The sequence below is a fragment of the Sus scrofa genome, chromosome 17 (genome assembly GCF_000003025.6).
Source record: "Sus scrofa isolate TJ Tabasco breed Duroc chromosome 17, Sscrofa11.1, whole genome shotgun sequence".
NCBI classification, from domain to species: Eukaryota; Metazoa; Chordata; class Mammalia; order Artiodactyla; family Suidae; genus Sus; species Sus scrofa.
The window spans coordinates 32,656,592-32,680,243 of NC_010459.5; the positions used below are offsets into that span (position 1 = coordinate 32,656,592).

General features: G+C 42.4%; 1 protein-coding gene across 3 annotated transcripts in view; it reads right to left on the reverse strand.

The window, feature by feature from the left end:
- Positions 1-23,652, reverse strand: part of PTPRA (protein tyrosine phosphatase, receptor type A) — a 158,617-nt gene that overhangs the window by 18,098 nt on the left and 116,867 nt on the right. For all 3 annotated transcript variants that reach the window (XM_005672777.3, XM_021077236.1, NM_001244485.1), the window contains 6 exon segments: positions 22,398-22,482; positions 20,923-20,996; positions 20,561-20,697; positions 6,828-6,918; positions 5,142-5,218; positions 943-979 (listed from right to left, as the gene is read on the reverse strand). In XM_005672777.3, the coding sequence (XP_005672834.1) occupies positions 943-979; positions 5,142-5,218; positions 6,828-6,918; positions 20,561-20,697; positions 20,923-20,996; positions 22,398-22,482 (501 nt within the window).

Sequence of the window (23,652 nt, forward strand, 5' to 3'; positions counted from 1 at the left end):
GAGCTGCAGCTGCGACCTATATCACAGCTCATGGCAATGCTGGATCCTTAACCCACTGAGCTAGGCCAGGGTTCAGACTTGCATGTTCATGGACACTAGTCGAGTTCTTAACCTGCTGAGCCACAATGAAAACTCAAAAATTTTAATTTTAAATGGCCACATGTGGCTACTGGCTACTGTATTGAATAGGATAGCCACTTACCAAAATTTGTTTATTTTGCTATAAATGATTCCTTACCACCCAAAGGCTCCAAAGAGGCAGAGACCATGTTCTGTTTTATTCCCCTACACACCCCCAGACCTAGGCCAGTGACTGGCACACAATAAATAGTCAATAATAAATATTTGCTGAATGACTAAATACGTGAGTATTAACATCAACTACTTTTTAGTGCTGCAAACATCAAGATATTTTTTGCTACAGGATCCCAAAGATAAGGACACCTGTTAGAACTTCGGGCTATGGAAATGTGTGCAGAGCATGTATAGAGCATGTGTAGGTCCCTGCTCCAAGGTTTCCTAGACCACTTATCTGCAGGTAACAGTGGAGCTCAGGCCCATGAGCGGGAGGAGATCAGTCAGCCTGGATCCTGTGAGGTAGTCAAATCCTCTTTGGACACTAAATCCAAATTCAAATTCTGAGTAGCTTGGTTTGAACCCGAGGTTCCCAAAGGGCTCCAAGACAGAGGACACTGTTAGACTGTGGGTTTTGTGTGTGTGTGTATTTTTTCTCCAGTATTTTTTATGTACATATACAAAAGAACTTCTTTTAAAGGACCCCTGGACACTAAGTCATCAAGATGAAGGCCCTCAGTTATAAACCTGCAAGGTAGATCATCACAGAAAAGCTAATGCATTCTGATTAATCTATTTAGCAACTGGAATAAAAAAACCAAACCGATTCATGGTTAACCCCAAGAATAAAAAAATATCTCACTTTACCTTGTGCAGCAATGAATTTGTTCTTTTCTTGGTAGCCCTGGAGGTGGAGTGAGGGAGGAGTGGAGGAGAAAAACAAAGTGAAAATCAAAAATGGAGAGGAATGAAATTTTCTGCATTCCCAACCAGTTTACAAAGCCTCCCTTGTGAAAAGATCCAGGCAATTAACAAGGATTTCCACTCTAGAAATTTTCACGGGATTAGCTTTGGATAGCAGAAAGCAAAGATTACAAGGATTACAGGGTCTAGGCAGTCTTCTCAAAGTGACTTATTCACAAACATTGGTATAAGAACATCCAAATACCAATGCCTAGGCTGTTGGTATTTTCTGTTTCTGCTTTCTCAGAAGCTGACACTCTGGGTCTTAGTCTTAATGGATAAGAACCCTCCAAGTCAGAAGCATATGTGGTGGGTCCAAGGCTGAGGCTGGGCCCACACTAGGTAGGAAAAAGGGTTATTTATTTATTCATTTATTTGTCTTTTCCAGGGCCACACCCTCAGAATATGGAGGTTCCCAGGCTAGGAGTCTAACTGGCTAGGTGGCTAATTGAGCCTCAGCAACGTAGGATCCGAGCTGCATTTGTGACCTATACTGTAGGCCACGGCAACAAAGGATCCTTTACACACTGAGCGAGGCCAGGGATCGAACCCCCAACCTCATGGTTCCTAGTCAGATTTGTTAACCATTGAGCCATGGCAGGAACTCCCAAGGGTTATTTTCTTGATGATGCTTTACCCAGGTGCAAAGATTTCCTAGGAGTAGCCTGTGGATTTGGTGTAACAGCTCCCAGTGTTTGACACCAGGGTTCTCTATTGCAGACAGTGGGAGGTGAAGAAGCCATGGAGCCCGGGATGTCACTTAATAGAGAAGGAGCCTCTGAAAAACTAACAGTGGCAGTAACTTTCTTTTTCAGTCTTTAATGTTTAGTCACATATCTTTTCAACTTCATTGTTGTTCACTTGAAAAGTCCTAGGTGAGTGGAAAGTCATTTGATTTAAGGGCTGCAAATCACTTTCTGCTGCTCCCACACAGCTCTAAGATGGGCATAAGGAAGGCAGCTTGGTGGATAGGACACTATGTCACACCAAGGTGATGATGTTGAAATACAAGTCTTTGAGGCTATGGCAGAATAAAGGAGGGGGCCGAGTCTGAGAAGCCACGTCCTGTTCCAGCTTAAACAAGGGCAGGGCAGGAATGCCTCCCCGAACAGGAGGAGAAAGCTTTAGGCCTTGATGGGACATGTTTGGAGTTAACAATAAGAAGCTCGTTAAAATTTTTGAGAAGAGGAACTTAAGTTTCTTCAAATGCTTTTAATCATTAGAAGATGGAAACTGATAAAGCTTTAATTCAGGATGCTCCATTCTGCTTATAGCACTAAACTTGCAATTAAAACTGAGAAGCTCTTTAGAGTATTTTAAGCCACACTGTCCCTGCCCCAGGAGAAGCTGCTGCCAAGTTCTCAGGAGAGCATGTGGGCCAGGAACAGCTTGAAAGCACTGTTGGAGGGCCCAGCCCCAAAGTGCTTCCCGCCCTAGCTTTAGCAGGAATGTGCCATATCCCCCATGAAAGAATGCTTACACAGTGACATGGTGACACTGCTTAACCAATAAGGGAGAACTAGAAGGAGGCAAAACTATTGATCTTCCTCAGGTTACAGTCAAAGATGAAAGCTGAAATGTGGCTCTCTGGTCCTGACATGTCTTTGGATTCTGAATCCCCAGTTGTCTCTTGGTGGTACTTACATTCCTACCAGTTTAAAACAAAAACAAAACACCTCTAAAAGATCCTCTAGGAGTTCCCGTCGTGGCGCAGTGGTTAACGAATCCGACTAGGAACCATGAGGTTGCAGGTTCGGTCCCTGCCCTTGCTCAGTGGGTTAATGATCCGGCGTTGCCGTGAGCTGTGGTGTAGGTCGCAGACTCGGCTTGGATCCTGCGTTGCTGTAGCTCTGGTGTAGGCTGGCAGCTACAGCTCCGATTAGACCCCTAGCCTGGGAACCTCCATATGCCGCGGGAGCGGCCCAAGAAATGGCAAAAAGACAAAAAGACAAAAAAAAAAAAAAAGATTCTCTATACATCTCTATACACCCAGGTATCTAAAGGTGAATGAGGAAACTGGTCCCTCCTAAGACCCCAGCCAGGAAGCCCTGTTACCAACTGTGCCACTGCCTGCTTCATCTTCTCCTGTTACCAGCATCAGGTTGGCTTTCAGACCTGTGTATTCTCCAAAGCAGAGGCTACAATCCCCTGCCTGTTGCCAGAACTTCATGGTGCCTGACGCCAAGTCTCTTTGAGATCTATGTGATCTTAGTTCTCTGTGCCAAAATGCCTTGGTAAGTGATTGCCAGTGTGGGAATGGGGATTAACTGTATATAGACAAGAAGGTTCTCACTGGGATGAGCAAAGTTCTAAAACTAAGAGGCAATAGTTAAAAGTATAGGGTTTTTTTTCCCCCCTTTTATTTTTTTCTCCTGTTTTGGTTACCCCACAGCATATGGAGTTTCTGGACCAGGGATCAGATCTGAGCCAAAGTTGTGACCTTTAAGCCACTGTACCAGGCTAGGGATCAAACCTGCATCCTGGCACTGCAAGATGCCGCTGATCCCCTTGTGCCACAGTGGGAACTCCAGGCCTAATTTTTTTTTTTTTTTTTTGGTCTTTTTGCTGTTTCTTGGGCCGCTCCCTCAGCATATGGAGGTTCCCAGGCTAGGGGTCCAATCGGAGCTGTAGCCGCCAGCCTACGCCAGAGCCACAGCAACTCGGGATCCGAGCCGCGTCTGCAACCTACACCACAGCTCACGGCAACGCCGGATCGTTAACCCACTGAGCAAGGGCAGGGACCGAACCGCAACCTCATGGTTCCTAGTCGGATTTGTTAACCACTGCGCCACAACAGGAACTCCCCAGGCCTTATTTTTTGAGATGCTGAAATGTTCTAAAATTGGTGACCGTTGTACATATCTGTGAATATATATGTGTGTGTATCTGTGATATACATATGTATTAGTGTATCTGTGAATATACTAAAAACCACTGAACTGAAAACTTGAAATTGGTAAAAATTATAGCATGTGAACTATATCTCAATAATGACATTAAAAAAGTTCTAAAACAATTAGTCACGACAGCATAACTTGGTAAATGTAATAAAAATCAAGAATTCCACTTTTTTGGGGGTCTTTTTAGGGCTACACTCGCAGCATATGGAAATTCCCAGGCAAGGGGTCAAATCAGGGCTGCAGCTGCCGGTCTACACCACAGCCATAGCAAGGCCAGATCTGAGCCACATCTGCAACCTGTGCTGTGGCTCAGGGTAACACTGGGTCCTTAACCCACTGAGCAAAGCCCGGGATCAAAACCACATCCTCATGGATACTAGTTGGGTTTACTACCACTGAGCCACAAGGGAACTCCCTGGAATTGTACCGTATTTACTCTTTGTGACACTGGCTCTTTTCACTTGTAATAATGTCTTCAGGGTTCACCCATGTTGTAACATGTGTCAGAATTTCTTCCCTAAATAATATTCCATTGTATGTATACAACATATTTTACCTTTTCATTCTTCCGTTGATGGGCACCTGGGTTGGTTCCACCTTTTGGCTATCGTGACTCATGCTGCTATGAACATGGGTGTACAAATTCTATCAGTATTCTCTTCACGCATCCTGCTTTAGTAGTCAGGATTGCTCTTTGTAGCTCACTTGCTTGCTCTCTCTCTTTATTGGCTCCTTCCCCTCAGCCTATAAAACATACTCAAGTCTCTAACATCACCTCTATAAACATTCTCTGAGTCACCTTTAAAAACCTCTTTCCAGTTTCAGTTCACAGTAGATACAACTAACAGACGTACCTGGTGTCAGATATTCTTGTCCTGTTTTCCCTTACTTTTACTATAGATGGCAAGGTGTGCTTTTGTTCTTAGTTCTCTGAATAAGGTCAATATAGGATTCACTGGCTCTTACAGAGAAGTATACATTTACATTCAGATTTCTGCACAGTAAAACTTTGGGAACGATGAGAGGTAAACATAAGAATACATTTTAAACTATCTGTTTGGTCTTTAAAAATTTTTTTCAGTCCCTTAAAAAAATTAGACTCTTCAGGGAAAATCTGAAATGACAAATATTTCTCCTAATGTGCAGTGGGGAAGGAACCAACAATCATTCAAGGTAATAATGAGAAAAGCTCAAGTTCCTTACATTGATGAATGAAGCATTGATGTAATCAGAATCTGGAACTCCTTCAACAGGTGTCAGATGGACTCTAGAGTGGTCATCTAGAAAAAAAATTTTTTTCAATTAAATTCAGTTTTTTCCCCACAGGTCCTGATACAACCAGACCAGTTGTGACATCTACAACTTGTGTACAGAGACATACATATATATAGTAGTCACTGCAACACTATATGGCAAAAATCTGGACACACCCAACCATCATTAGGGGACTAAGTTAAATAAATTAAAATATATCCGTAATATGGAATATATCCGTAATATGGAATAAAAAATCTGGACACACCCAACCATCATTAGGGGACTAAGTTAAATAAATTAAAATATATCCGTAATATGGAATATATCCGTAATATGGAATAAAAAAGAAAGAGAATACTTCTGTTTCTTGACAACTTCTGATATACATTAGATCTTGTTACTGTTTTCTACATTTCTCCATATTATAGCAGTTTCAGGTATACAGCATTATAGCTCAAAATCTATATAACTACAGAGTGATCACCACAGGTCCAGTTACTATCCATCACCATACAGCAGACCCCCACCCCCATCTTCATCCATTCTGCCTACCCCCAATCCCTTTCTCCTCTGGTAACTATAAATCTGTTCTCTGTATCTATGAGTTTGTGTTTTTTTTAATTTTAATTTTTTTTTTTTTTTTTGGTCTTTTTAGGGTGGCACCTGTGGCAAATGGAAGTTTCCAGGCTAGGGGTCACACTGGAGCTACACCATAGCCACAGCAACACAGATCCGAGCCACATCTGTGACCTACACTGGAGCTTGCAACAACACCGGATCCTTAACCCACTGAGTGAGGCCAAGGATAGAAACGGTATCCTCATGGATACTAGTTGGGTTCTTAACCTGCTGAACCACAACAGGAACTCATTTTGTTTTTTAGATTCCACACGAGTGAAATCATACAGTTATTTGTCTTTTTCTGTCTTATTTTCCAATATATATTGGAAAAAAAAGAAAAAAATCAGAGCACTGTATACAGCATACCAGTTATATTTTTAGAAAAATACACTATATGCACAGATATTCTACATGAATAAGAAGACCTAAGTATCTATAAATGCCCAGCACAGTGGTCTCCAATATGTTATGCACCCAAAAACACATCAAGAATTTTTAAAGGATGAATTAAGAAAAAAAAAAAAAAAGCAATTATCAAAATAAAGCCAAGTTTAAACATTTTGCTCTTGCATCTCACTGGATTATGCATATTCCATCTGGAGACCACTAGCCCAGAAAAATGTCCGTTAGGTTATAGTTAAACTGATTAGCAATGGCTAACTCTGGGAAGAAGTTGTAAAGAGAACTCTGACTTGGAATTTCTTTGCAATGAGTAAAAAACCAACAACAACAAAAAACACAACAAACATGCACATGCTATTTGGCCCAAGTGAAACTGCTCTAACCTCCTAGAAATTTTAGGCCTGTAACAAAAAACCTGGTCAAGCACCCCAACTGATTTTATGAGCACCTGGAGTTGCCCTTGGAGCCATAAAGGCTCTTTTAGCTCAAAGGCTTGACTCTATTATTACCAGACTTCCCATGATCAATCACGAGATTCTTTCCATCCTCAGAAATCTGACTACACATGTAGTTTCAGGCTACATCCCAAGAAATCTTACACACACTCACAAGGCAAGATGTTTACATATCGATTTTTTTCCTTGTTCTCCTCCTTGGAGGCAGCTTCACAGGTGGCCTGGATAGGACAAGCAGGGAGAGCCTGAAAGGTTAGGAGAAATTAGAGGAGTTACTAATACCAAAAATGCAAATTGCTGCACCATACACTGACCTGGCAGCAAGTTCTATCTTTTCTTGAGGAAAAAGGATGGGCCCAGGTGAACACCTGCGGCCTAATACAGACAGTGCACTTCTCTTCTAAACAGCCTCTAAGCTCCTTGGAGTCTGAGTCCCCAGAGGGCAGAATGCCCTTCTTGTTCCTAAACAGCATGCTCTTTATATGATTACCATGTGGTTAGGGGCGTGGTACAACGCTGGGTCAAAATGGACCACTCCAGTATATAAGTGGGGACATAACCGAAGAGACAGGCCGTTTATGCACATGCTGACCACCGTGCAAAGTTGAGATGCATCTTAGAATAAACCACAAAGGAGGGGTTTGGATGGCCAGGTGAGTCAGGGTCCTGACAAGGGGGTGTGGCAGCCCAGGCTTCAGCAGCATGTGGGAAGGAAGCAAGGACAGGCAGGTGTGGGTAAGAGAACATTCACAGGGATGCAACAGTTAGGAAGCAAAGGTTGTAGGTGAGGTGACACGGAACCTGATGCAGTTTTGGAGCAAATGTAAATTAGCCAGCACTGGGAGGTATGTGGGTAAGTATAAATGGTTTCATCTGAGATAATCCAGGTTGCATGACTTTGAGCAAATCTGTTAAATTTTCTTGGCCAAAGTTTCTCATAAAATTGGGAAAATGATAAGTTCCCAGGCCAGGGATCGAACCTGCGCCACAAGCAGTGACCTAAACCACAGCAGTGACAATGTCAGATCTTTAACTGTTTGGCCACCAGGAACTTCCTAGACAACCTTTCCGAAAAGTGATTTGGAAATATCTTTTACAAGCCTTAAAAATAATCAGCCTTTGATCTAGCAGCTCCGGATTCTAGCCTAAATGAATAAAAACCTCTATGTTCAAATTATTTACTTCATCATTGTTTAGAATGACCCCAAACTGAAAACAACCTTAGTATTCAGCAGTAGGAAAACAGTTAAGTAAAATTTTAGTTCATGTGTTACTTTTCATTCACTCGTTCTTTTTTTTTTTTTTGGTCACATCTGTAGTATATGTTAGTTCCTGGGCCAGGAATCAAACCTGTACCACAGCCAGTGACCTGAGCCACTGCACTGACAACACCAGATCCTTAAGCCACTGTGCCACAAGAGAACTCTTTCATTCATTCTTTCAACAAAGATATAATGCATAGGCACCAGGTTAGGTACAGAGCAAATAGTGATGAATCAATCATACACACAGTTCTTGCTCTCATGGACAAATTTGTGGGTGAAAGGCAGATATCAAGTAAAGAAAAGAAAAGAAAGCTATATACCATGATAAATGCAATGAAAGAGCAGAATAATACTAGATAAAGTATCAGAAAGCCCCAAAATATCTCAGTACCGATTAAATGTAGGTTTCTGGGAGGAAGGGTGAGTATGGAAAATAGTATTCCAGGTACAAAGAACAGCATGTGTGATGACCCAGAGGCAGGAGAAGGCTTGGTGTGGTGAGGAAATAAAGCATCAGGGAGGATGTTATGCAGACAGTGTGGTTGGTGGGGATGGCAAGGGGAAGTGGCAGGAAATGAGTTTGACAAGGTTAGATCATGTAGATCCCTGAATAGGAGGTCTGAATTTTACTTAAGTGCATAAGGAAACCATTTAAGGTTTTTAAACTGCAATCTACTTTACATGTTAAAGAATCACTCTGGGAGTTCCCGGTGTGGCTCAGTGGAAATCTGACTAGTATCCATGAGGACACAAGGTTCAATCCCTGGCCTCGCTCAGTGGGTTAAGGATCCGGCATTGGTGTAGGTCACAGATGCAGCTCGGATGTGGCATTGCTGTGGCTGTGGCGTAGGCCGGCGACTACACCTCCCATTTGACCTCTAGCCTGGGAACCTCTGTATGCCGACAGTGCGGCCCTAAAAAACAAAACAAAAAACAAAAAAAGAAAAAAAAAAAAAAAAAAAAGAAAAAGAATCACTCTGGCTGCTACATGGAGAATGGGCATGGGAGGGTGATGGCAATGAAGATGTATTATGGAGTTAAAATTACATTTAGAGAAACAATGAACAAAAGGAAAGCCGGGGAGAGAAAGAGGAATGAAGGATGACTCTCCGGTTTCTAGCTTGGATAATAATAATTTTAAAATTTTAAGTAAAGGGAATGCCAGCCTAAAAGGAACCAATTTTGCGAGATGGAAGCAAGAGCTTTAAGAAGGAGCAACTATATATTCTGGGAACCAGCAAGTCAGTGGCAGGAGAAATTAAAGTGAAAGACCCTAAAATAACAGGAGTCAACGTCTCATAGTCTATCTACCTGAAGTTCCTCAAGAGATTTCCTTTTCAGAGTTAAAACCCTGGAGGCTCTGCATGTTATTTTACCAAGAAAGCCAATTTCTTTAGTCTCGGTGCTGACATACATAAAAGGAAAAAAGAGTTTCCTGGGCCAGAAGATTGTTATCTCCCAATTCACCCACAGTTTGCCTTCTCTTCACCCAGACAGGCTAGATTTCCAGACTTCCACCTTGATGCAGAGCAGGATGAGAAACAAGTTTTTAAAAGCCTTCATGACTAATCCTGAAGCATTACTTTTCCTGTACATCCTTTGTTTAAAATGAAGTGCAAGAGAAGCAGTGACAACAAGATTCTTGAAAATAGTCCTCGGGGTCATTACTGACAATGACCACACCTCAAAGTCCTATCAGCATCCCTAGCTCCCCCGATCATGATGAACAAAAATTAGGTCTCCATCTACCTTTAGGCTCCTAAAAAGAAAATTAAGAAACAGGAGACACAGTTTAACAAGAGAAAATAAAGGGTTTGCTCTACAGAGCACTGTGTTACATGCAAAAATGTCAGACTGAAGACTAGGTCAGGGATGAAAATAAAGGGCTCCTACTCCTTTTGGTTTCTACTCTGAAAATCCCAGCCCAGAGAGCTGGGCGGGCAGAAGCAACTGAATGCTCTAACTTGCTAAATTCTCTATAAACAGTAGGTGGCATCAAAGACCATTTCATTCCTTGCTTAAGCCTTTACTGGAAGCAAGCCTAAGTCACTTTTTTAAAAAGCTGTTACAAATTTTGGTCTTTCAATTTTTATATTTATTTATTTTTAAAAAGTGTATCCATCACCCAATTTAATGCAGAAGTTCACTTTGGGCCTTTCCTCATATCCTCTTCCTTCTCCTCCCACGTTAGACTTGGAATTTTGTATTATTCCCTTGCTTTATTTGTATCCCATACATTCTGCATCCTTAACATATTTTCGTTGTTCAATTTTTTTTTTAATAAAAATGGAACGGTAATCAAGTGGTGACTTGCTTTTTGGCCCAACATTATGTTCTGAAGATTCATCCAGGTAGTTCCACACAGGCAAACTTCATTCATTTCATTTTATTTTGTATTTTTAGGGCTGCACTTGTGGCATATGGAGGTTCCTAGGCTAGGGGTCGAATGAGGGCTGCAGCTGCCGGCCTATGCCATAGCCACAACAACACAGGATCCAAGCTGTGTCTGCAACCTACACTACAGCTCACAGCAAGGCCAGGGATTGAACCCATGTCCTCATGGATACTAGGTGGGTTGGTTACCGCTGAGCCACAACAGGAACTGCAAAACTTCATTTATTTTAACTACTTTGTAGTGCTCCATTTTAAGGTCATACCAACATTTATTTATCCATTCTACTACTGATGAATACGTGTTTACAATTAACGATCCTGCTTTGAGCACTAATTTTTTGTGTCTCCTTGTGCACGTACGCAAGAGTTTCAGGTATGGGTATCTTTCTTTAACCTTACCAAATGAGGCCAGATTGTTTTTCAAAGTAGCTGTACCAGTGGACACTCCTACCAGCAACGTAAAGTGTTCTAGTTGTTCCGTATCCTCATCAACATTTGCTGTGGTCAGACTTTAAGTGTATCAAATGCAGGTTTAATTTACATTTCTCTGATTATTAATGAGGTTCACCATTTTCCCACTGCTTACTGGTCAACAGGATTTCCTCTTCTGTGAAGAATCTAGTTGAGTGTTTCCCAATTTTTCTACTGGATTATTTCCTTAATAATTTGCAGGGGTTTTTTTTAAACATGTTTCGGATACTCATCCTTTATCAGCTACAAGTGTTGCAAGTATCTTTTACCAAGTTTGTGGTCTATCCTTTCATTTTCTTTATGGTATTTAAGTTTTTCATTTTAATGTAGTCAAGTTGATCTTTCCCTTAGTAAAAGTTTTAAGTTCCAAGAATTCTTTCCTACGTAAGATCAAAGTATATTTTCCTACACTATTGGCTATACATTTTGTCCTCTAAATTGCAGTGTTTTCACCAAGTGGGATGGACTTTCATGTCTGCTATGAGACAGCAGTTCCATTTCATTTATTCCCACGCGGTTATACAATTGTCCGAGCACTATTTTTTTGGTCAAGGTCATCCTTTCCACCACCAAAACTACACCAGCATTTCTCCTTCTCTCACAGATAGGTTTCCCTTTACATATGAACCTGCCTCTGGGTCCTCTATTTTATTCCGCTGGTCAATTCATCTATCCCAGTGCCAATACAAAACTGTCTTAATTACTAAACTTTATAATAACTATACTGGTAAGGCAGGTCTCCTCACCTTGTTCTTCTTCTTCAGGAATGTCTTGGCTATTCTTGAATCTTTTCTCCTCCATATAAATTTTAGAATCAGCTTGTCAAGTTCCACAAAAAACCTGTGGGGATTTTTATCGGAATTGCATTGAATCTATACATCAGTTTGGGGAGAATTGACAACTTTACAATATTAAGCCTTCTACTTCATAGCTCTAACCTCTTTCACTAATTTAGGCTTTTTTCTTTAATGTCTTCAAACATTTTTATAACTTTCTCCAAAGATTTTGTTAAATTTATTTCTATGTCCTTTACATTTTGGATGCTACTGTAAATAACATCTTTTAAAAATTTTTCAATTTTCTGATTGTGGCTTATGTACAGAAATGAATTTTTTAAATGCTGCTCTTCTATCAACCTTGCTACAATAACATTAATTCTAATAATTTATCTGATGAGTCTTTGAATTTTTCTGAGGACAAAATTCTCCTCTGTGAAAAAAAATGGATTTTTGTCTCCTCCTTTCCAGTCCTTAATACCTTTCATTCTTTTTCTTGCCTCACTGTGCTATCAAACATCTCCAGTATAGCGCTGAATCTCATTTGTTTCAAGTTTGAATCCCCTTCCAAATACTCGTCTCACTCACAGAGCCTGAACACTCTGCCTACTAACTTCCAAGGCAGTCACCTCATCTTAGAACAGTTCTGTTGAGAAGGACTTAACACCCAGATACAATATCCTTTGTATTTTCCTTGTACTGATTTTTGTAAAACCCAGACATCAGCTGGCACCTTTTCTGCCCTGTGGAAATCCTGAACCCCAATGCCCAGGACTGCTGAATTCCAAAATCTTTGACACACACAGTTGCTGCTAATTCCTATGGGCTTTTGGCTCTGATTCATTTATTTGGAGATAATTCATCAATGTAGAAGCTGTTTTGCCTCTGCCTCGCTCAGATGCCACACAATCCTGTTACTAGACTACATATACATGCTTCTTTACCTGCTAATCTAAGAATTAAGCTGTCTCTACTAAAGATGGCAGGGTCTTGAGTGGAGCTGAAAGGCTACACATCTCACAATTTACAAATTTGGACTACCTCACTGCCTCCAGTGCTTTCCTTCATCTCCTATTCCCTTCATCTCAGGAGCTAGCTAGCTAACTCACTTTATTTACTAAACCTTAAACATGCTTTAGGGACTTCAGTAAGTGGCTTTTCAAAGTATTTCTTTTAAGTAAGTTCAGTACTTCCTTCTGAGACAAATGCTGGTCAGTAAAAAAGTTCCAGCTTTTAACTTTAGGACAAAAGTTCCACTGCCTGGAACCTTCAATCACGGTGGTGTTTCACAGAAATGCTACACACTCTCCTTTTAGCTTGTCAGATATCTGAAAACAGCTGTCATTTCATATGATTACTGTTCCTTCAGCTGTTCATCCCTATGGTCCAGTTTTTCTCCAGAACAACTTCCCATTTAGTGGTATTCTTTTTCACGGAGACCTGACTGCAAGACTCTTGGCATTGAAACGGGGATTCTTTACTTTACATGCTGTGTATCCATTAAAGCATAATGAATATGTGTTAAAGCTAACAAGCTTGAATAACTTTATTATATTAAAAAAACTTTTTAAAGTTTGCTTTTAATAATGTTATTCAAGAGTTCCTGTGTGGCACACAGTGGGTTAAGGATCCAGCACTGTCATTGCTAAGATGCACAGTGCAACTGTGGTGTGAGTTTGGCCCCCAAAAATGTAATTTAAAAATGCTTGTCGTTGGACTTCCCGTGTGGCTCACAACATAAAAATGCTTGTTGTAAAAGAAAGTGGAAGTTCCCTATCATGTCTCTCCTATCTGCCCTTATGCCCACTCCCCGACCCTGGGTAACCACTGCTCACAGTTCACAGTATTTTTCCAGACTTTAAAAAACATTCACCTGCATACATAGGTGTTTTTTTTTTTTTTTTTTTTTTTTTTTTTTTTTTTTTTAAATGGGTGGTGGTGGTGGGGTGTACCAAGTAAAGTTTCCTGCAATGCTTTTTCCCATGTTTGTGTTAACACATTTAATTTCAAAATAGACACAAGAAATCATTTAGCCATTCTGCTACTTGACAAATACTTTTCATTTTATTTTCTCTATTATAAACAATGATGTAGCGAACATCCTTGTACAAATATCTATTTGGTTTTCTGTTAGAGCCCCATAAGTTAGGTCAGATAGTGTAAGCATTTAAAATTTGGTTAATACTGCCAAAGCATCCTTCCAATGTTGTATCATTTTAAGGTCCCCCTACCTGCATGTATGAGTGCCTTTAACCCCATTCCTTTGCCCATTCTTGATATCAATCATTTAAAATTTTCAAGTCTAGCAGGCCCAAAATAATGGTTAATTTTAATCTATATTTTCTCATTACTAGATAGAGCTAATATTCTTTTCATTTTGTTTCTAGACCACTTGTTTTTCTTCTCTGAACTGCCAATTTTTCTATTACAATGTTTACTTTTTTCCCACAGGTTTGGAGGAACTCTATTTGGTATGGAAAATTCTCTGTCTACCTGTTGCAAATAGTGTCTCCCAGTTGGCCACTTTTTTTATGGTGGCATTTTTCATAGAGACATTTGAAATTTTAATGTTTTTATCATCTATCAATCTATTCCATTCTAGCTTCTGAATCTTGTATTCGGCTTAGGCCTTCTGCACCCCATTGTTATAACAATATTATTCTATGATAGTAAACACAAATTGCAGGGTTTGTTCTGTGTGTTATTGCTCCTTTCTCTGCCAGGGCCAATCACTGTAAGCAGTCACATCTGACCTATACTGTGCCAACTAGATTCTCTTTCTCAGGATTTTCAAACCCAGGAAGAAGCAGAGGCTTCCCCAAAGGGCCCCAGACCCACCAGGATAGGAACTGCTCTGCCCAAGCATTGTAAGTCTTTCTCATCTTTTGATTCTGCCAGCTTCCTCAGTGTCTTTCTGATTGATGGTTTTAGTTTTTTGCTGAATTGACTTCTCTTGTTTTTAAGAGAGTGGGGCTCTTTTTGAGAGACTGATGAGGGAAATGAGTGATATGAACCTGATTACCAAGTTCAGATGAGGGGAAGGAACTATCAACCAATTTTCATTATGGGGAAGAGCAAGCCATTCATACCTCACAACTTTGGTTACTGGCCTGTAATCACCTGGGATGTGTCCCAGCTGAGGGTAAAGGAGTTGGGGGATGGAGAATCCCAATTAAAAGGAGATAAGAAATGCTGAAACTAAGGAGATGACTTCTGACCAGCTTAGACAATAAAACAAGGAAAAGCCCAGCTCTAACATCAAATTCTCATCCCCAAAGACGGCATAAGAATCAGGGTCCTTCTATGAGTGTGCTATGTACTTTGCTGAACCAAAAGCTAAGAGTTGAGAATTTTGCTGGTTGCTGAAGGTTAGTATCAATAGAATTCACATCTTTTCTTGGCTGGTCCTGTGAAAGACAGGGCTTTAAAGTGAGATAATTGAAATGATGCGGAAAAGAAACAGAGAAGTTGGAGAAAGCCAACTTCTAAAAATCTCTATTATCTTCTGTACTGCATTGTGCTTTCATGATGAAAACTGCTTCACAATCCAGCTCTCATTGCTCATAGATAATCAGGACAATCAGGCATAACATGATCTAGAGGGTAAAGGACATAAAGAAAGTAGAAAAGCACTAATACTAAAAGAACTAATACCCAGAAGAAACCGCAGGAATTCACTGAGTTGGATAATCAAAAGCCATAGAAACAGTTGTTGATATGGATGTTAGGGATGTTAGACCAAGGAGGGGAGAGCATAATTTTTTAACGGGGCCAAATTTCTAGTTACGGTATGGTTAAGTGAACTTCTGCGGTTAGTATAACTGCTCAGGAAACTGGCTGCAGTTCCAATGGTGGAGTGGGCTGGCCAGCAGGGACCTGGACTGAATGCTGGATTCAGCGAGATAACAATGAAAAGCCAGAAAGCCCTTGGCACAAAGTAGAGGAGATGAGTGTTACATGGGATCAAACAGGCTCAACCTTCCTACTGACACTTTCACCTTGTCCTTGATGGGATCCGCTAGCCTTGCTAGAGGGTGTACACTGGAGGAAAGCACCTGGATCTTTTAGAAGAAGCTACTGATTTCAAAATAGGCTTCTTGATCTTAGTGGGATGAAAAAAGTCTCAGAGGCCATGGTTCAGCAGGGCTCAGAAGTGGATAATTTGTTGTGAAGCTTCCCCAAACAGAAAAGGGATACAGCCAGCTCAGGGCAGTTGAGGGCATCTGACTAGACTCCGATGCTAGAGAAGGGCCCTTCTTCATCCAATTCCCAGGCCGGAGTCAGTTCATAGACCTAGAACCCTTCAATGATGGACACATATAAGAAAGAACCTCACCACAGCACATCAACACTCATGTACCATGAACCTTCTGCCTCACCTTCTCTTAAGAATCTGTAGGAGTTCCCGTTGTGGCTTAGTGGTTAGCAAACCCGACTAGCATCCATGAGGACGCAGGCTGGATCCCTGGCCTCGCTCAGTGGGTTAAGGGTCCAGTGTTGCCATGAGCTGTTGAGTAGGTCACAGATGTGGACATGGTTTGGCTCCCACAATGCTGTGGCTTTGGTGTAGGCCAGTGGCTATAGCTCTGATTGGACCCCTAACCTAGGAACCCCCATATGCCACGGGTGCAGCCCTAAAAAAAAGACAAAAATACCAAAAAAAAAAAAAAAAAAAATCTGTAGCTATTTACCATGGCAGTTCCACTGGGCAAAGGGAAATACATCTTTTTGGGTCTATTGGGTGCTGGCCTTCAACTAATTCCTAGGAATTCAGAATGCCACTATTCTATGCTTTTATGTTAGAATGGAGCCTTTGTAGGCCAGGATATGGAATGAATTTTGGCTTGAATTGGCCTCATGTCAGGAACTACATATTTTCCCAATGTATGGTTGAAATGGAATTCTATAGCAAGCAGCAGAATAACCACACTGGCTCTCTATCCCTTTGAACAGGAACCATTACAGTATCAAGAGCAAATTCAAGTTGCTGAAGCAGTAATCTTTCTTTGTCAAAAGGCTAGGTCCCTAGGTGAGTCACAGAGACCCTAACTGCTACAGGTGACTTAAAAGTTGCAGGATAATGATGAGATAATCCATTTACATGCCAGAGATGGTGCAGTTTTGGTTTTATTTTTGGCTGCACCCATGGCATGTGGAATTTCCCAGGCCAGGGATTGAACCTGCACAACAGCAGTGACCCAAGCCACTGCAGTGACAACTACTGGATCCGTAACCCACTGTGCCACAAGAGAACTCTCAGTGATAGAACAGTTTTTAAGAATGTCAGTATAATATCACACATGAATCATGTTGAGCTGCAGATCCAAAGTTGCTTTTCCAGATGTGCCCATCTTCCTAGAGATTAACATAACCCCCTGGAATATCACCATTAATGAGGCAAGTGCACTTTTTTCCCCCTTTATGATGCACAAAGACTACATGAAGCAGTTTCCCTTTCTTGTGAAAGAAGCAGCTTCTGTGATAAATCATCTTGACCTCTCTCTGCTGTGATCTAGCTCATTGAGATTTTTGTTTCACTGTTTCATAGGACATTACCCTGACAACTATGCTGCTGACATGAAGCTGATAGGACCTGAAGAGCAGGATATTATGTATCTCAGATGTATACGCTAGACATAAAAATAAGGTGCGGGCCACCTTGGCCAAGTTTTCTGAAAGTCAGAGGCCTGCAGCATGTCGGGGTATCAGCCCCCAAAGTAAAGGCCAAGTTGCTACTCCTACCTACCCTGCCCCCAACACACACACACACACACACACACACTTCAAGGAAGAGGAGTGATGCTTGCTGGGCCATTTTGGATTTTGGATACAGCATGTATCACATGCTGGTGTCCTGCTCTGGTTCATTTATTGAGTGATCTGCAAAGAGAAGGCTCTCTAGATGATTCAGGCCACAGAGAAATTAGCTCTGGTAGATTCTATGGGGGCCTAAATGTCTGTTGTTAAGGCTGAACAGGAGAATCATAATGAAAAACCTTAGGATTTGGGGACAAGATCACAATCCTGTCAGCAAGATCATGTTCCCAACTTAGCACTGGGTTCTGGTGGACTGTAAGCCTGATTGTGGGACGCTAGATACCCATACGACTTCAATTGCCCATCATCAACTAAGTATTCTGTGACTCAATAAGCTATAAATTGGGACATGTTCAGAATTCAGCTAAAGTGATGTGCACAGAATGCTTGCCAAATACCCACTCCTTCAACAGCTACCTCTGACTTCCTGATGATATTAACAGTTAACTAAAGAAGAAAAGTCCAGCCTAGTGTACAAACGACACTGTGAGACATGCTAGCCCATTCTGGAAGTAGACTGCAGTGAGATAATCTATTTAAGGTATGGCTCTAAATGAGTATAAAAGAGAAATCCGTCTGGTGAACAAAACTTCAAGCAAGGTATCACACTATCTATTTCACTGGATGTCAGGATTTAAACCATGCCTGGGTAGCAGACAACTTGGACAAGACAAGAAATATTTATGCTCCACGTACATGCCCACCAGATGGTGCTCACTACAAGACCCAGGAGGTATTGGCTGGCCTTTCCCTTACCACCCCAGTGCAGGCCCAATGAGCACATGAACATAGTGGCCATGGGAGCACTGCGTTGGCTGTCACAGTACCTACCTAAATTCACCTACCATGCCTCTAGGAACACCACCTCTATCCAGGTATTCACTGGAATGCTGTATTAGGGGACCTCCATAAACAGAATTCATTTCACAGAAAAAGCATGGCCACAGGTCACATACCCCATTCCCCAGAAGCAGCTGGCACCACAGATTACAAAACAGTAGAATGCCTAGTGGAGACCTCACTATAGTGTTGAGGCTGGGGTGCTATCTTGTGGGAGGAGGTGAATGTTCTTAATAAAGAGCATTAAATGGTGTTGTTTTTCTAACAGCCAGAAAAAAGTGTCCAAGTTATTCCCTGAACTCTTGCCTGGTTTCTGCCCATCTCTTCTCCACACTGAAGCTAGTGATTTTCTTTGAGTGCAAATCTGACCACAGCACCATCCACTCCCCCAAGCCCACCCTTTGACGGTGGAGCAGATACGAGTGGTGACCCACCTACCCAACAACCATTCCTCCTTGCTACTAGAGCCCCTGTTCTGCAGATCATCTGCCTATCCTCTACACGACACTCTAATAATCTAGAGTGGTTTCAGCCAGCTGCAGCATGCCTATTCTCCCTTGTCTCTGACTGGTTTGAGGAGCATGTGACCAGGGAAATCTCCAGAAGCTTTTGGGAAGGCTTTCCTCACTAATAAAAGGAGACACACAGGGAGTTCCTGTTGTGGCTCAGCAGAAATGAACCCGACTAGTATCCCCTAGCCTGGGAACTTCCATATGCTGCACCTATAGTAGTTCTAAAAAGCAAAAAACAAAAACCAAAACAAACAAAAACAAACAAACAAAAAAAAAAACCACACTGGAAGAAAGAGTCCTTCTTTTCCCACTGGACCTTGTTTACTTTCATGTGGTGCCTAGAACTGGGGCAGTCATTTTGGCATCAGGAGAGGAGTCAGCTTAAGAGACAAAGCTGATGTGTGGCTGAGTGGAAATGTACGAAGGACTGGAAGTTGAACAATGCCCAAGCTGGTGAAGTAGCCCACTCTGGAACTGTTCCTGTGTCCTCAAATCCATTCCCTTCTCCCTAATCAGTACTTTAAATAATCTATCAGCACCTCTGGTCTCAACGGCTGCAGCCCCTAACTGCATTTTCCCACTTCTATCTCCATGAGCTATTTCCTAACTAGCAGTCTGAGTCATTTTTTTTTTTTCCACAATACAAATCTGGTTGGTCTGTGAAACCACTCCTTTCATGACAATCTACAAGATCTACAGCCTGGCCCAGTCATCTACATTTTCATCTCTTACTACTCTGCCTTTCAGCCACTGGGCCCTTCATTACTTTTTGAATATGTCCTTCCCTCACTTACCCTCACCACTGACAGCCTGCTCCTGATATGCCCAGAACGTTCCCCATGCCCCCTTTCTTCGAAGCCCTGTCTAAACTCTCAATTAAAAAAAAAAATTTTTTTTTAAATGGCTGCACCTATGGCACATGGACATTCCCAGGCCAGGGGTCGAACTGGAGCTGCAGCTGTGCCCTACATCATAGCCACAGCAACACTGGATCTGAGCCACATCTGCCCCACAGCCTGCAGCAATGCTGGATCCTTAATCCACTGAGCAAGGCCAGGGATTAAACCTGCATCCTCACAGACATAATGTCGGGTCCTTAACCAGCTGGGCCCTATAGTGGGACTTTCAAAACATCACTTTTTAAGGAAGTTCTGAATTAGGATCAGAACCGGTGGACTGGAATCAACTGGTGGATAGCAGATTCACAAATATATTCTGCTTCCTTGAGGGAGTTATAAGACATACGAGTCTAAATACCACCCAAAGTAAGCTGAGGCCTGTGCTCTGCAGTCTGCCATGGTCCTCACTTTCCACACAGATCTACTATTGTCTACTTAAGATACCCTGGGACCCCTGCTCTCAAGTCTCAAAGGCCATCTCTTAATATAAGCTGCTACACCTCTACATCAGTTCCTCATGTCCTATATTGCTGTTTGAACTTAGTTATTTCTGTTCTTGTTTATGAGGATTTTCCTACCGGACAGCAAGTTCCCTGAGTGTAGGGACTAGATCTGTTTTTGCTCCCCAGAAAATCTCTGGCACCCAGCACATATCAGATGCTTGGTAAGTATTTATTAAAGTAACAGATGCAATGATGAATGAATGAGTGGATGGATGGATAGATGAAGGAGGTAAGGCACATCTTTTTCATTTCCTGTCCATGATCACGTAGAAAAGGAGTTAGATGAACCTGGTAAAAAAGTTTTTCACCTCTTAACCCATTAGAAGCCTGTTTTCTACCCCATGACTCAAAAAGGCCTAACCTTAGGGCCTTCCTCCCTGCTAACACACCAGCCTCAGCAAAGAACTCACGTTGAATTCCTCTCTGAAGAGCTTATTGTCATCAGCCATTCTCCGGTTAATCTCCTCTTCCAGCTTGTCCACAGGCAGGGGCGGGTACTTCCTGTTGGTGCTTGGGGACCTGGCCAGAAGTGGTACGCTCTGGGGCTCTGCAGTGCACAAGGGGGAAGGCTCGTCAGGTGCCCTGGGGATATAGCCTTATCTGGAGACTAAATTAGGAAGGGGTTCTAGTTCATGGATCAGGTGTCCAAAAACTAGGGCTGCTCTCTCAAGTCTTTTTTTTTTTTTTGTCTTCTCTTTTAGGATGCAGAAACTCCTATTTTCTTGATTTTCTTCTCCATGAAGGTTCCCCATGTCATTAAGGGGTGTCTTACCTACATCTTCAGTGCGGCCATTGGATAAGCGGAAAGAATTGGAATGGCTCCCAGCTTGCTTGTATTTCTTAAACCTAATGAGAAAATGTTAATAGTGAAATACTAAGTACAGAGTCAGGAGAGATCAATTGCTGGCTTTGCAGTTCCACTTATAAATTCAGTCTTTAAAAATACATTTACCAAAAAAACCAGGCTTTTTTATTTATTTTTTGTTTTGTTTTGCTTGCTTTTTAGGGCTGCACCCACAGCATATGGAGGTTCCCAGGTTAGGGGTCGAATCGGAGCTACAGCTGCCGGCCTATGTCACAGCCACAGCAGATCTGAGCCATGTCTGCGACCCACACCACAGCTCACAGCAACACTGGATCCTTAACCCACTGAGCGAGGCCAGAGATTGAACCCACAACCTCATGGTCGGATTTGTTTCTGGGGAAGTCCAAAATAGGCTTTTTTAGAGACAGGTTCTGCACACACTGAAGCAGCTCCACTGGTGACTGCATGCCTCAGGGTGCTCCTGCTCACCCTCAGCACACTGAATGCAACCCAGGTAATCCCATAGTATGTTCTGGCTTGAATGGCTCCTCTGTGCAGTTGTGGTTCTAGAATTCACTGGAGATCACAGCCATACCAGGTGGAGACAGGACATGTGGGTAGAACACAGTAGGGGGTGGGGAGTGGGGGGTGGGGGCATAGGGCCAGGGAGAGGTAAGACTCTAACAAAAACCCTGGTATTTTCCCACTGTAAGCAGGGTGAAGCCCAGTGCTTCAGTCTGGGTGGGGGCACAGGTCTGGCCACACGTCTCCTACAGAAAGGTGAAGACATATGACAAACTGCAGGGGTGTACAAGGTTCTCCTCTCTTTATCCCTGCAGAAGAACAGAGGGAGCAGAGAGCAGCTTAAGCCAAAATGAAGGCAGAGTTTAACCTAATTAGGGTGGTGACTTTGCAGGAAAAGAACAAATGCATCTCCCTCTCCCCTCCCTTCGGTTCCCCTCCCTGGCTTTTGATCCCTGTTTGAAGACCCTGAAAGAAAGCCAGAAAGAGGAACCCTGTTACATGGTTCAGTTCAGCATGCAGGGGTCAGGGATCTTAGAGGAGTTTGGGGACAAAGCCCCAACCAGAAATAAAGTGACCTTTATAGCTTCAATAGGACTACCTCTGAGGATCTTAAAACACCTATTGGTAACAACAGACTGTCTTCCTCCCTCAACCTCTAAACCACTGTCCTGGGCTTTAGGTTGAAGTGGAGTTGGAGGACAGGACTTGGGACAGATGTTGGGCTGGGTGTTAAGGAAGGCCATGTACAGCTTTTAAAACATTTCTAAGCAGCATTTCAATTTTCGGAGGACTATCATGAGTCATTCCCTTCCATCCCATTCATTGTCCTTATCCTACTGTCCTCTGGACTGTGTGGGCTTACGGAGGCCCTGGGCGGTTGAAAGAGTCCTAGAGAATGCAGAAGCGTGAGCACTCACCTTAACATGTACAGAACTATGATAATAAACACGATCACTAGCAGAGAGGACAGGGCCACCATCACTGCAATAATTGGCGTCTCATCTGAAAGCAAGAGAACAAAACATGTTGTTACCAATGCATGCAATGGGGGCCTCAAGCTGGCCGCTCAGGGAAACACCTGATGAGGAAGAAGCGCTCCTCCAATGCTTCTGCAGATGGTCAGGCATGGAAAGAGAGCGAAAAGAGAATACCTCCAACTGCCAGCCCAGGTCTATCGGGCGATGAAAGGGGTACAGCACAGGGTGATGTGCCCAGCCCATCTCTGACTTATCACACATTTGTTTACTTTCTGTTTCCCTGCATTAGAATGAAAGCTCTTTGTAGGTAGAGACTTTGGCTATAAATCCAAAAACAAAAACAGTGCTTAGCATATAAGAAATACTCAAATATTGGAAAGCATGAACACATCCAACCCTGATGGCAAGCTGGTGTGCAGGGCCAACAATGTACTTTCTTCCAGGCAGAATGGGTTCTTCTAGAAAAAGATGGGAGAGGAAGGAAAAAAGACAATTTTCCTATCAAAAATCCAAATGGTTTCCTAGCACAGAGAATTTCGTTCCTGATTAAATCAAGGGGACATGATTAGATCCTTAAGCACTATGTATCCAAAAGTGCTGAGTACTCTTTTCTTTGTCACAGCCACCTTTCACCAGGACCCCAACTATACCAACATCTGGCTTGGAGATAGAGCAACTCTGCCCTCCACTCCATAGGGCCTGGCTTCCTTTCCACTCCATACTGAGCCTCATAACAGCGGACCAGGTGCTGCCTCCTCCTCCTCCTCCACTCTCATGCCCCGACCACAAACTACAGAACCAGTCTGAATTGGTAACCATCTTCACCATATTCTATCCTTTCTGGCAGCAGCACTTTCCGTTCTCTTTAACAGGTCCCCCCATGTAAAGGCCAATACTCTCATACATGCTCTGGATTACATCTATTGCTGTCACCTCGAAGACTTTCTTCGTGACCTCATTTACCCTCCTCCAGCCACCAACAGCCAGCCCCATGTCTCTCTTCATAGTTTACTTCTCACGATAGTTGTCTTATAAAACAGTTGTTTTCTCTAACGCCTTATCTATGGGTACTCCTTAATCTATTCTGCTCTGACTCCTACCCTCAGTGGTGCATTTAAGCTGCTCATCGAGGACACTAACAAATGGCATACTGCCAAATCCAATAGAAACATTCCCATCCTCATCTGATTCAACC